We start from the raw sequence: 14,299 nt of genomic DNA on the forward strand, positions 1-14,299 counted from the left end.
CAGGGGCGCCAATGTCATTGTTCAAAACATTGTGCAGTGCGCTTCCTACCAGATGCCGTCAGCACACTTTAGTAGGGCACTTCCGCAGCTCCTCCTGGCCAAAGCTGGTTCCCCATAGCCATTCTGCAACAGGCGCCCTGTTATAGCATATCTGTGCCGACCAGGCAGCGAGACGGACGACAGTCAATGCACACAAGCAAACACAAGCACTGCGGGTGTGCAGCCCTGGATAAAAGATATGACTTTAATTCTGATATACATTTAACAATACACGAGCTGCTGAGATGGCGCACTGTGCTAGCACGAGGCCTGGCAGTGCGCCAACTCCCCATCACAGTTCCCGACAGAAGGGCGGAACAGCAGGACAACACGAGAGGTGGTGCTTTGGTATACGCAACTGGCCAACTTGGAAAACGGGAGAGGGGACTTAACAGTAGCCAACGCGGCTGCTCCAGTCGGAACAGTTACAAAAAATAGACACTTCCATCACTGTGGAATTTCTGTGGGCAGCACAGGATCACACACTCTAGAAGCTCGTGACGGCACGCATCACGCGTGACAAAAGGGGCGCAGCCGTCACAACAAATTTGTGCCGAAGTTCTCTCTTATCCAAGCACGCCATGAAGGTCGTACAGATTAAGAGAGCATGAATGTTCTTTTGCTAGCGCAGTGAGCACCGCACGTAACAACCCTTGTCAGATGAAGAGCCTTGAAACACCCAACAATTATAACCACGTGTCCTGTCCTAGTGCATTCTTTTGCAGAAGGGAGGAATTCTATAGGATCACCGCTCATCCAAAGGGAACAGTGAAGTGCTTGCAACATTTCCCAAATTACAGCGATCTGCATTGTTATGCAAACTTCAACAAAATCTTTTTCGCTTGCTGCTGCTTTGTTTGCAGTAAAATTTCACAACAAGCCACATGGCATCGTTGGTTGCCTGTGTCATCTGGAAAGAAGTGAAAAAAGCCACTTCCCTACGCACGTGAGACAGCTGCTGCATGAACTCGAACTGGTTTCGCCATATGTCGGCAACTAAAGAAAACAGTGTGGATAGCAGGTGCAGCAAGTCAATTCTGCAGGCTTGCAGTGAAATTTCTCCTTTGTATTGTTGTTTAGAATAAGATCACAAAATATTTTCACGTGATAGAACTGAAGCAGCGCAACATGCAATGTCATTCTGCCAGAGCCATTACCTAAGCTGTTTCCTTTAGTTGCCAAGAGGTGGCCGAACCAGTTCAAGTCTACGTAGCGGGTCACTTGTGGGTTTTTCCCTGTTTCCAAGAAAACGAGGTAAGCAACAAAACGAAGTGTTTCGTTGGACAACGCCAACCAACTAAGAAATGTGATTGTGCTGCAAAATTCGGGCACAAAACAAAGCAGTGGTAAGCCCAAAAACGCTAAGTGCAAAAGTCAGTGCGGACATTTTATGCCATTTTGCTTGGCAGTTTTGGCACATGTGGCACAGTCACATGTTTTAAAAGCCTTACGCATCTCTGAAGAACGAAAGAACGTGCTAGACAGTGCTCCAGCTCTACGCTCAGGATGGCACAACGTCAGCACGTCCTTGCTGCCTACAAATGCTTTCTCAGAAAGTAAAACGTCCCTCACCATCACAGCATTTTTCTTTTTCACGGCACTGCAGAGTGCACGTCTGAAACGAGCATGTTAACCACTTTCTTTTGTCTCTCTCTAAGACCCTATCCACCACACCTTATGAACAGAATTTTGCATGAATGTGCAGAAAGACTCACAGAACATGCCATCTTGTGATTCTACAGCGAAGACGGGCGAATAAGTTGAGAGAAAGGGCAGCCCCCAATTTACGGCACACTGTTCTCCACACAACTGAGTGGTCAGGACACGGAACGGCACACAAACAGGAAGCTCAGCACGGCACAAATGTATGCAACACAAGATGAAGACAAAAAAGAAAAGAAAAGGAGGGGAGGGGGTCAGTTCTCTCAAAAGAACATCGTTTGAAGCAAACAGTGAATGATATTCATCTCTTTCTCTGCAGCAATACATGCGGTGTCGATGACACACATGCCGAGCATGTGCACACTCATTGCCAAGAGGTGAAGCACATTCTGCAGGGTCTTGGCAACACATGCAGAGACCAGGGCAAAGCACATGCCGAGGGACACGGGCACACCCAACACGAATGTCCCAGACACACACACGCACACACACATACCCACCACTCACGCACATCTACAGGAGCAGGTCTCCTTTTTTCGTAGAAAGATGTAAAAACTAGAACCACGCAATAAATTAGAACACATTCTCTCTCTCTCCACAGAAATGGAAGAGGAAATCAACGTCTCTCTCGCGCACAAACTGGCAAACCCAAATGAAGACACAGCGTGCAAAACAACGCTGAGTCATGATGTCACATCATCAACATTGATGACAATGAAGGCAGCAACAACAGCAACAACAACAGCGAAAAGAAATGGGGGGAATGAACACAGAGTGTCAGAAGCACGTGGTACGATGCGCACTCATCCTCCAATGAATGCTCAAGAGTCGATGCTGCAGTCGGAACACCACGCACTGTGTCGAAAGCACATTCCAAAAATTGTCCTTCAGAGTGTCTTTCATGCACACCTCCTTTGGCAGAGGGTGTCAACTCACATCACAAGTCGACCAAGGACCGTCGCACATTATAGGGCGAGAGCCGCAGCATGGCTCAAGCAGAGAAAAGACTGCCGCTTTGTGCTAGACTGCGCACCATTCGCCACTGTTGTCCTCCAGCTGTGTCCTTTGGTGTGCACACGGATGCACCATCTCTTTCAACATTTAACAGCATCGAGCGTGAGGCTTGAGGAATGCGGGGCTCTGTTAATTGTGCGGCGGTGGGGAAATAAAATTCTCACATCTGTCTCAGATGGCGCAAAGCGCAACCACAGGGCTATACAATCATCACACATTGACTGCATCCCTAGGACAGCAACAACACTGGCTGCCAGAGTCTATGTAAAAAAAAAAGGAAGTTAAAACAACAGACAGAATGCCACTTATGAAACATCACAGCCTCGTTTCATGAAAACTCCCTGCTATTTGTACTCTTCATTTTGTGTTTGTATATGTCACTGTTGACTCTGGAGACCACTTCAGGTGGCAGGAAAATGGTCCGAGCAGCAATGAAAGCAACTCGACTGCACGCTTTGCTCGCCTGTAGGTCATGAAGATGCGTTGCTTGCAAAGGAGCATAAGCCATGTTCCTGTACTGTGTACGAAACAACAACACCAGAGTTGATAGGGAAACAGAAACTGGCTCCTTGATAAGAATGCACCACATAACCTGCAGCTCAGCTCTTTGAATTTAATGCCTAGGTTGATCTGTACCAAAGCACCAGATGCCAGAGACAGCACGGTCTCCAAAGCTCATGATTCTCTGGAAAACCTGTTTGCACCAATGCTGCGGAAAGTGATGTCTCGATGCCAACTGACATGGTACAGCACCTATGACCCCCTTAGGTCCACACTTTCAAAAATGTGCTGAGCCAACGGCAGCCTTTTCAAAATCATCCTCAAGCCTACTGTCAACGACCCAGACGCACTGTGTGGACACAAACACCTCTTCAGCACATGTAGGACACAAATAAAATAAAAAGTGCACAAGGACGGGGGATCAGTAAAGATGGTACATCTTGAAATGTGTGATCCAATGAAGCAAACGAAGAGGATATCATAACGCCTGCATTCATGCCAAAGCATAAATATAGTTTCGAGCTGGTCAAGCAAAAATGTTTCCTTTGGATGTCTGTGGTGCAGCTACCATTGGCACAACATATAAAATACTCCTTGTCTCACAACAGGCACTGCAATACCATCGATGGAATAGAGCCATATTTTGAGAGTGCTTAGACTTTCCACCTGGTGAGATCAACACCACTGAGGCCTAAATGAAGGGCTGTTAAGTGTGAGTCAAATAAAGAAAATACTATAACACGACACCAGTGCTACCAACATCTCTAGATTATTATCAGCTTGATATTTGCCTCTTGGTGAGACAGGAACCCTGACCAATTTCTGATGTCTGCTGCAGTTGACAGGCAAGATCCATTACCCGTACCGCCACCCAGCTGACACGGACAGTCTGGAGCTTGATGGCCTCCAAGGTTAGCCACTACCACTCAAGCAATCCCTTTGAGTTTCTGCGGATTAGGTGGTGCCACAGCTGTGTTCAGTGCGAATAGAACAGATCTGAATAGGAGGTGGTAGATCTGCCAGGACAAGAAAAAAATTAAGGTCACATTGGAAATTTTCGTATGTCACGCAGCAGGGTGACAGCTATCTCCACCCAGCACAAAGGGTAGCCTCTGAATATTTGTCTACGTGTGCCTTGGCAGAACACACCCAATCCCAGTGGGCATGTTGCACATAACGTGTCTCCATCATCTGTCTTGTGATGGCTACATGTTTAGCCAAGTGGATGCAGCGCACAATGAAAAGGGGTCACTGACAGTAATCTAGAAGCGTCGAGTAGTACTTCTACCCAATTTAGTCATCTATGCAACTTCCTTTCAATGTGCATTTTGTTTAAACTCAACAAGTATAGCCCAGCCTTGTGTCCCTTCAATCGCAGGCCCATTGCCAATCCTCTTAGGTGCTCTCGATATGAAAAGCTGGGCGTAGCGATAAAACACATCTCACAACCATGGAAGTGGTCCTGTCCTGGCCATGCGTTCCTGTCTTTGGAGGTTTGCTTGTGCAGACCAAGCAGGAAAAAGGAATTTCTATGTCTGCCCAAACCAGACCGGACCATCGGGGAATATAAATTATGGAAGCTATAGACACACCAGGCCAGGAGTAATTCATACCAGAAACCAGGTCTGCGAATGCGCTCTGCTTGATCAGTACAAGACGCATAACGAAACAGAGTTGGCGCCTAGTGGGAGCCATGGCTTAGAATTGTGCGACGGTATTGCAAACCACTGAAAAAGCAACTTTTGTCATTTGCACAAAAACAGGGACCCGTTAAAAAAGTAGCGAAGGCCACTGCCCTTGCAGAAAGCAGGAACCCAGCAGCAAAGCTTATCACAATGCCCTCATGCACAGGCAGTAGCACTCCTATCAATCCAATTAGCACACCTTAAAAGGACATTAAAGACTAATGCTGTTAGGTTAAGCCAAATTGATTATTACACTTACGTAATTATTATAATTAGACGTGGAATACCATAAAGGTTGGTCTAACTGCGAGCAAAGTCTTGGTAAGCCCGAATATATGAAGGAACAGCAAACGCTATCTTGAACTTCCCGCATCATGAACTTTTGAAAGTATCTGCTCAGTACCAGCTAGGAGCTAATCAATAAAACATCATTACACTGCTTTCTAAAGGAACAAAAGGCTTGACGTACCCATTTTTCCAAAATAAGGATGGCCCCAAAAATGTGAAACCTGCAATGTCCCACTAACATACTGCAGCCAACGCAAAAACTTCCAAGGGAAACTCTCACCCATTCTCTCCAGACTAACTTTTCTTCCTAGCAGGTAAATGAAAATCGCATCTTCTAAGATTATACCGTCAGACCAAACAAACTTACTGCTGCACTTCAGTGTCTCTTTAAATGCGACCACACGACAACACTATATACAGTTCTATGCTTAGCAGGAAATGCTGCAGTGAGTAGTGCAGTCACTGCAGTATCATTACCCACCATTTCGCAGCACCTTCTACGGAATACGCACTTCATACATTACAACTACTACAACTTGTTGACATGAGGTTATGTCAAATCCCGTATTGTCTGCGCACCTTTGTTCTTTCAGTATGAAATGTGCTATGTTTTGGTCGTGAGCAAAAGCAGTCCACTGTGGCTGCTAGTTGGAGAGATGCGTCGCTTCACTTGCTTAGTGGCAAAGAAGTTTAGGACTGCAACGCCTTCCGTGTAATAACTATACAGTTGACTTCCATTAATGTTACCCTTATGGGACCGACAAAAATTACTGAATTACATGGCGGGTTGAACTGAACAAGATGCAAAAAAAAAAAATCCAAAACACACTGCATTTGGCAATATTTGCTCGAGTTTAACAAATCTCCGAACCAAATGCGCACCCCCTTTCTGTGTGTACAAAGTAGAAAACTAATGTAGAAATTGCTTAAAGCTTCTAATCTAATGCACATCAAATTTTTTTTATAATGGTGCCTGATACCCTAAAGTTGGCTTCACTTCACAATTTTAAAGCTTTTTCGCAATACAGTCATGTTAAAGTGTACAAATGCCGTGAAGGTGGTTTAGGTTCCGTATTTGACTGCACCGCGTAAACAATTTACAGCTCAATTTTCTTGGAAAACAAAAGGCACCCACTAGAATCAGGTAAATACCGTAATCAGACATCTTGAGACATTATTGCTTGAAAATCTTCCTAGGGCAGGCCGATAATGCGTATTTTCAACGTGAGGTGACATGCGTTAAATGCACTCACTGTCTTCTAAGCTCCACCAAGACAGACGCTGCTATTAAAGAAGTTGTTATTGGTGTCAGCATGCACGTCAACTGGCCAAGTTCAACTTATTGGGTGAATGCTAATATTAGGATCAAAATGATGAATATTTGGACCTATAGCACCAGCCAGGACCTTCGGTCAGGATTGAATTAACCAAAAAATTGAATTAACTGGAGTTGAATTAATGGAAGTCCACCGCCTTATGTATCGTGACATAAAAATGTTATTTTGAGAGAGAGTACGACGCATGCTATGTGTGTGGTTGGCCTCCCTGCCTTTCCTCCCTTATTTTCCTCCTCCATATGTCTTTCTCTCATTTGTGACACACTACTTTTTTGGTAATGATTTAGAGCAGTGGCACAAACCTCTCTAGCCTTCGTAGCATTGTCTGCTGTGTACAATACGGAGTATAGGTTCATCCTCCTCGTCTGTGATATAAGTCCAGATCCGCGAACAATGCAGAGCGTTGGCAGCTTTCTTGGAGAGGGATCTGAACATTCAAACCCTTGTTCACTCCCAATTTAACACCTACCCCATGGAAGCCGAGAGGTGACAACGTGGCCGTCGTCTCGGAATGACACAGGGCTGGGACAAGTGCTGTTCGCACATCACCACCAGAAGGGTGCATCTGACAGAGTTGCAGCACATTCTGCCTCGGCCATTGGTCATGTCATCATCAATGACCTTTTCATAGCTGTCACCAGCCAACCTGAAAGAAGCCAAGCTCCGAGTTGCTTTGTCAATCACATCACAAAAAAATGCATGCAAGAAGAATCCTTGGTTATTGTCCCAAAGAAGAATCCTGTGTGCAAGATGTAAAACGTCACGATGACGTGCCTTTGTAAATTTGTTTTTAAGCATAAGAAATGAGCCTGAGCTTCTTTCAAACAATACCAGAATAAACTTGTGTCAGTAGAGCCTCGCCAGTGGGCTCCCCAGACTAGCTGACATTTGGGATACCAGAGCTTTCTAGTGATGGTCACGGTCCACTGAAGAACTGCTTCAAAGAAGCAACATTTTCGACCTCTCAGCCAGGGATAAATGCAGAAGTCTGCGTAAGGGCACCATGCCACCAATTGTTAAATGCAGAAAATTTTTGGCTAGGTCTGCTTGGAAAGCGAGGTCTACAGACGGCGATCAATGTGACTGGTCAGGACCCTGTCTTCTTCAGAGTGGTAAATTTATGGCCCTGATAAAGACATTCCGAGCACACCAGACATGGATAGTAGTACACTCTCCGAATAGAAGCCGGGACACTTGTCTGTTTCTCGTGCACGTTTCAATAGTAAGTAGCGTGTACGCTGGATTCCTGCAAGAGAACCGACGAGCCGCTCCCCAATTGGGCAGCTGTTTAGGGCTTGAAGCTGTGCTTCCCTGCGACACGAAAAATGGGGCCATACGATGCATTGCAGCATGAATTAAATGAGACTGTCATGCGGAGCTATGACTCCAGTATGGAATGCGAGAATGCTTGCCATGCTGTCATGTCAAGGGTTCATTAGCAGATGACAAAGTACCGTGATGACTGGGCTAGCTAGTAGTGAGCTAGAAAGAGATGACTGTAACAACTTGGAATAGCAGCCCGTAATGAACGAGAGCATTGAGCTCTCACACACGGTATGATGGCATCTGAAGCAGACTGCGGCAGCGCTGCTGCAGCACGAGACGCAGCTGCCAAGATTTACGTTCCAGGGATGGCAAACCTGTTACCTGAAACACTGCCCCTGATAAAACAGTTGCAAGGTAGTTTGCGATTGGATGGCCTTGCCAAGACGATTGTAGTGATCAGTACAACAAGGACAAAGACAACATCCATGCCAAAACTTCGCTGTCACCTAGACCTCTGTCGACGAGGACGATGACATCAGTGCTGAGCCATGAGCTGAGGGTTGCCTCACACATTAAAGTGAGCATTGAGCCAGAGGCTGAGAAACCTCTCACCCTAGTTCCCGAGAGATCTGGTGACCTGGATATGGTACCACCACTGAGACTGCAGCTGCCTCGACACAACGCGAGGTGAACTGGCTAGTGGTGTGCGGTGGGATGTTGCCAGAAGCAGACACCTTGGTCCCATCCCAGGAGCGTAGGCTACGTTTCAGAGGGCAGGCTGCAGAGTTACCCTGCCTGGCACTGCAGAGTAAGGGTGTCCAATGATAGGTAATCACATCACAGCCTGCACCGTCATTGCAAGGTCCCACAGCTGACAGCTGTTCAGTGCGAGGTACGTCCGCTCTTGGGTGCCCCCGACCCACTGGGGTTTTTGCACTTGAAGCTGCGCTGCTTGGACAGCTGGGAGGCTGAGCGGGCGCGGTCGGGCGGGGCGCCCGATCCGGGTGTGGGTGCACTTCCACCCCCATCCGAGCAGGCCCCACCGTCCTTGTCGGTGGGAGACGCCAGTGTCAGGCTGCTCATGGAAGAGGAGAGGTTGATGGCCGAGGCCACCGACAGGGAGCTGGGGTACTGGCTGAGCTCACCCTCGTCGGCTGGCAGGCTCGTCTCGACCATGGCTTCCAGGCAGTTGACAAACAACTCGGCATTGTCCAAGTTAGTCTGGCTCTGCACGAGGACCACAAGAGGCAGTCAATGGCTATTTTCTACACTGATTCAAAGTACTGTGCGCTCATGTTCCACATGAAAGGCCAGCGTAATGGTTGAATCTTCCATTTTGTGCCACTAGTCATAAACATGCAACTAATCATTGCACACCTTGTAAAGCCACTGCATAAAGAGCCTTGGTAACAAAGGCCTGCACCATTGACGAAGTCACACCTGTAACAATGTCCTATTCTTCCACAACAACAAAAACTGCAATCCGTCTCACATGAATTTCTTTAGCACTGTGCACCTGGTATGCTGCTCTCCATCAGCGCTGGCATTACTTACCTAAATGCAACCTGCACCGAAATATCAGCAGACTGAGTCTGCACTAACATGTAATGATTTTAGTATCACCGAGGAAATGCACACAACACCCCAAACAGATTTGTGTAGTTAAGGGCTAACTGCAATGATATTATGGAGCATGTGAAAAGCCCTGTTTCACATAATTTAGACATACAGCAGCCTCCGTGGGAAATTTTTTGCTTGAAATGCAAGTGGGCAGTTCACGAAACGCACAAAAAAATAGATGTTTTTCATGCTGAAACTGAAAAACAATGTCGCCATTACTAGTCACCGGAAGTGGCATACTATGCTGAGTGTAGAGAACCAGCGCCCAGGTCGTGTGCTTCCCTCGCTTGGATATCATTTCTGTGTATCAGAGAAAATGTCCCACACGTCTGCTGGCCGTAGAGTTACTTTGTAGAGTATACTTTGTTAGCTGTTTCATACGCTGTGCGAACCCCGATGTGCTCCCACCATGTTCTTTTAATGCGAAGTATTCTCTGAATCCAGCCGCTGTTCTTCATCTTGATGTTTACATTCAACAGCCGAGCCTCTATGCTTTCTGCCTCTGCTCGAAGAAAAGTGTATTGGGGAGGCCAAGGTAAAGGTGCGGCTAAGTCCGGCTTGACACGGACGCATTCCACGCATGGTGCAGTTATGCTACATCGGTGAAAATTGGACGAGCTACAATCTAGTGTGGCTGACGTGGGAATAGAACATGTCCTATTGCATGCTGGAGCAGCTGGAACAGGGTGCATCAGACGCTGGCCTGCCTGATCGGCAACGTACTGGCCTACACACAGTTCAGGTTCACTGAAGCGAGCGTGCTGAGTGCGCGCCTTCGACAAACAAAGAAGTGCTCGCTTGCTGTGCACTTGAGCACTTGCACTGCGGCAACAACCAACCGCCGCACTGCTGCAGGTCACGTTTAAAGTGCAGGGTAACATTTTAGCGATCTTAGCATCTCCGGCTTGACGTATCCAACTTCATCGGCTGCTGCCCGGCACGCTAAAAACGCCAAACTTGTCAATCGATCACAGAACTCCCGCCATCTGCAGTAAATGATTATAAGTAGCCGAGGCTCGGCGCTAAGTGCACGTAAACTAACAGCCAGAGAGGCTACACCGCAGCCACATTAAAGCCTCGGCCATTTTACTCTTGCAGCATTTACATTCCTGCGTGGCTTGCCGCCGCGTCCATGCCATGGCTGCCACATCATGTTCTCCTTCGTGAGAAATGCAGCATGAGGCTCCCTCTAGTTTCTAACGCTGTGTGTCTGAAAGGCTTTCATCAACCTACTTCGACGCGTTCGATGCAGAGAAGCGCTAAATGTCTTGAACATGATGCACTACAAGAAACAATCGCTCGAGATATCGCCCTTGAATACAACTTACCTTTGAATGTTACCTTTGGTTTTCATGCGCCATCGTGGCTTATAGTACTTACCATAGTCACCTGAAAAAAGTGTTTGCAAAGCAGACTTGGTGGGTAAGCGACTGTGCTGTTGAAATGTAGCTTGTGCAACTTCGCCAAATGCAGGTTACATGCTTTGTGCACGTTGGCTCGTCCGCTTTGGACTTGCCTGCTGCGCTGCGGTGCACGCTTTCCCTCTGAAAGCTCGGACAGGAAAGATGTGTTTGGCCTTCCTCTACTCAGCGTTGTGTACTGCGCAGCCATTGCTCACGTACGAGTATGTATTCGAGCACCCGACGGCCATGCAACACGTCGGCATCTTGAAACAGCTCAAATCACGAGCGTAAAGGGGAGAACCCAAGCCAAGAGGTACGCCTGTCAACTCGCTAATGATAAGCGAGCATTGCGCCTGCTGCTTGAGCACAACCAAGAGCTCAACAGTCCCCTACGTTTCTTCATATTCGCGACATCCACATCGCTACCACTTTGCTGTCAGGCGCAGACGTCGTCAGCATAGGCTCTGTTTAATAGCTGCTAATAACAAAATTGGGCAACTACCAGCCCTGCGGCTTTGCCACGATTACTTTGAGAGTATATGCTAGGCATTTATAGCGAATTTAGCCAAAGAGAAATTTCTTTGCAGTTGGCCTTTAAAGAGTGCATGCTGTTTCGGTCAACTTGTCTAGGACAAGAAAGCATCGGGGACTTGTACATTGGACAGTGGGTAGAACAAATACAAGATCACACTGACCGTGGAGAAGGGACCAGCAAACCTCCACAGTCCTCCGAAGCCGCAGGCTGTCATGAAAGAGAAGCAGGTCATGTTACACACAACGAACCATAGCTGCGGTGAGAGAATGGATTCTAGGAGTCAAAGCACACGCACTCTGTAGGTAGTGCAGCTGCTGCTGGCTGCTGTCCTCGCAGGCAATCATGTTCTGGATGATGCACTGCACAGCACTAAGGATGATGTGGTCGTGGTTCTGCGACAGCACCGTCGTGATCTTGGCGTCCAACAGGCTGTGACTGCATTGGGGACAATAAGCCACGCTCAAGCACAGAGGTCGGGCATCGACAGCACAGTCGACTTCCATTCATTCGATTGACAAAATTGATCGGGTTATCCGAGGGGGGAGGGGGGGGTGATGCAGAAAAAACTTCAAAACACACCACTGATACATTTGACAATATTTCCCCCCGATTCTAACACACCACAAATCAAATGCGCACCCGCTTTCTATGCATCTAAAGCAGATAGCTAATGTAGAAATGACATTAAAGCTCCTAAACAAAGCAAACCTCTTAAGCGCACCCAACTTAAGTGCACCCATCAGCTTCCAATCACTTTAAAATACTACGAATGCAAAAAAATAAATAATACACACTATCGCAAATGTGCTGTACAACACACTGAAGGTATTTTCACCAAGTACAACATAACAAAAAGTCATCATCTCTACAAACAAACTCTCCTATGCAGCTACTACTTTCAGGTAAAAGATAGAAGCAACTTAATAGCAAATATAGCAAAGTTAAAAGAGAATACATCCACATATGAGACGCGCAGCCATGAAAATGGCTCATACCTTTTTCGAGAACAAATTACGACCATCAAGTGGTCGCAAATACCTTGCCACGGCTACTAAATTCTTATCTAGAAGCCGAAATTGACATCCATGCCTTGACACCATCGGAGTTCATCTGTCTGGCGAAAACTACGGTTTAAATCACCATGGTTCAGTAAAACCACGTGTACTCACAGTGAAAGAAATGTAATTACTGTAATTGATCTAACCCACTGTTCTTTGATTTTCATTTCTGAAAGTGTTCTTTGCACCGGTCTGCCACTATGTAAAGGGGGCCAGGGACCACTCAAGCTGCCAATAAGCAGCTTTTACCTTGGCCCCCTCAATTTGCTTGTAAATGGGCCCAAATAAACTGAAATTAAATGAAACTTCTAGCACGAAAAATGGGCAAGAGCCTAATATCTGTTGCACAATGGTGGCCAGTTCCTAAGTCAGCTCGCCGCAATACATCAATGATATGCGGTAAAGCACCTGAACGCCAACAAGGCGGTTTTGGTATTGTGTCTGATTAGCACTGCGCAGCCAATTTTCGGCCCAATTTTCTGGAAAAAATATTACTTTTAGAATCGGGTAAATACTGTAATCAGACAATGCGAGCTATGTTCTTGCTTGAAAATATTCCTACGGCAAGCCGATAATAGGTGCTTTCAAAGGGAGATGACATGCAACACACTCAGTGTCCCCTAAGCTCCCAGAGACAGCTGCTGCCTCTAAAGGGTTACTATAGGGGTCACTCAGGGATCAGGAACGTGGGTGCTGACTGTTCAAGTTTGACTTATCCAGTGAAGGACAATTTTGGGATTGTTATGTTACTCAATTTAAAAACAAAACAACTCCTGGTCCTGACAATGTCCGAATGTGTTCCTTAGGTGATACTCCAAAACTGTTGTCAAGTTTTTAATTATATTGTTCATAGCATCTTTGTTATGCGCAAAAGTGCCTAATACTGGAAGATGGCTCGAGTTGTTCCTAAGAAAGGAAACGATTATTGCTCGAAAATTACTGCCCCATATCATTGACATAATCTTGCTGCAAAATTTTCGAGCACATAATCTCAACTTGCATTAATGAATTCTTAGAAGAAAACTCTATACTAACAAGTGCCTCAACATGACTTAAGAAAGGCTGTTCCAATGTCACGCAATTAGTAATAGTGATCGATTATATTGCCAATGCTTTGGATGCGAACGGTCAAATTGATGCTGTGTTTTTGAACTTCAGTAAAGCTTTCGATAAGGTAGGTAATTCACGAAAACTAATTCTAAAATTAAGAAACATTAACCTTCCAGAGATCATAATTACTTGGATTACAGACTATCTGGATAATCGCCAACAGTATGTTTCAGTAGATGATCGCAACTCGGGATATCTACCGGTCCCTTCAAGTGTTCCCCAGGGCAATGTCCTAGGTCCATTGTCCTTTCTTTTATATACAGTCAAACCCACTTATAACAATACGCTTTTAACAATATATCGGATATAGCAATGGACAGCCGCGGCACCGTCACCTTTGCAGTGTGTTCTATGGTAAAATAAACCGCTTATAACAATGCTATCATACTAGATTGTCGGTTATAACAATTAAATGTAGTCATTTGGAGCCAACCCTCACAGAAAAAGAAAACGCGCAAACGCAGCGATCACGCCGGCGAAACTACTCCGCCAAAAGCGCGCACGTGTATGCGGAGCCGCCCGCACAGGGGCGGCGAAAAGCTCACGTGACGACGCATGCAAGGAGAATGGGTGAGCAGGAGAAGCAGGGGAAAAGACGGACGCTTTCCTCTGGGCAGAGTAGGAGAGGGAAGGAAGGCATTTCTTTTGTTGCTTTTGTATCGGCGCGCGGGGAGCAGTCCATTCTGAGGGTGTGCCGCTCGTTGAAAACGCGTCATGGCAGTTGTGTGTGGGCTGCCCCATCTTTTCCATTCCCCTTGGTTCCTGCTTCACCAGTTGCACG

The 14,299-nt window shown here is 46.5% G+C and overlaps 1 protein-coding gene across 6 annotated transcripts in view; it reads right to left on the reverse strand.

Moving 5' to 3' along the window:
* Window positions 1-218: 218 nt before the first annotated feature.
* Nf1 (neurofibromin 1) overlaps window positions 219-14,299 on the reverse strand; it is a 206,231-nt gene continuing 192,150 nt past the window's right edge. For all 6 annotated transcript variants that reach the window (XM_075686683.1, XM_075686679.1, XM_075686682.1 and 3 more), the window contains 3 exons: window positions 11,646-11,785; window positions 11,511-11,557; window positions 219-9,019 (listed from right to left, as the gene is read on the reverse strand). In XM_075686683.1, the coding sequence (XP_075542798.1) occupies window positions 8,675-9,019; window positions 11,511-11,557; window positions 11,646-11,785 (532 nt within the window). In that variant the 3' untranslated portion in view covers window positions 219-8,674. The remainder of the gene's footprint in view (window positions 9,020-11,510; window positions 11,558-11,645; window positions 11,786-14,299) is intronic.

This window comes from Dermacentor variabilis, chromosome 3 (genome assembly GCF_050947875.1).
Source record: "Dermacentor variabilis isolate Ectoservices chromosome 3, ASM5094787v1, whole genome shotgun sequence".
Taxonomy (NCBI): Eukaryota; Metazoa; Arthropoda; class Arachnida; order Ixodida; family Ixodidae; genus Dermacentor; species Dermacentor variabilis.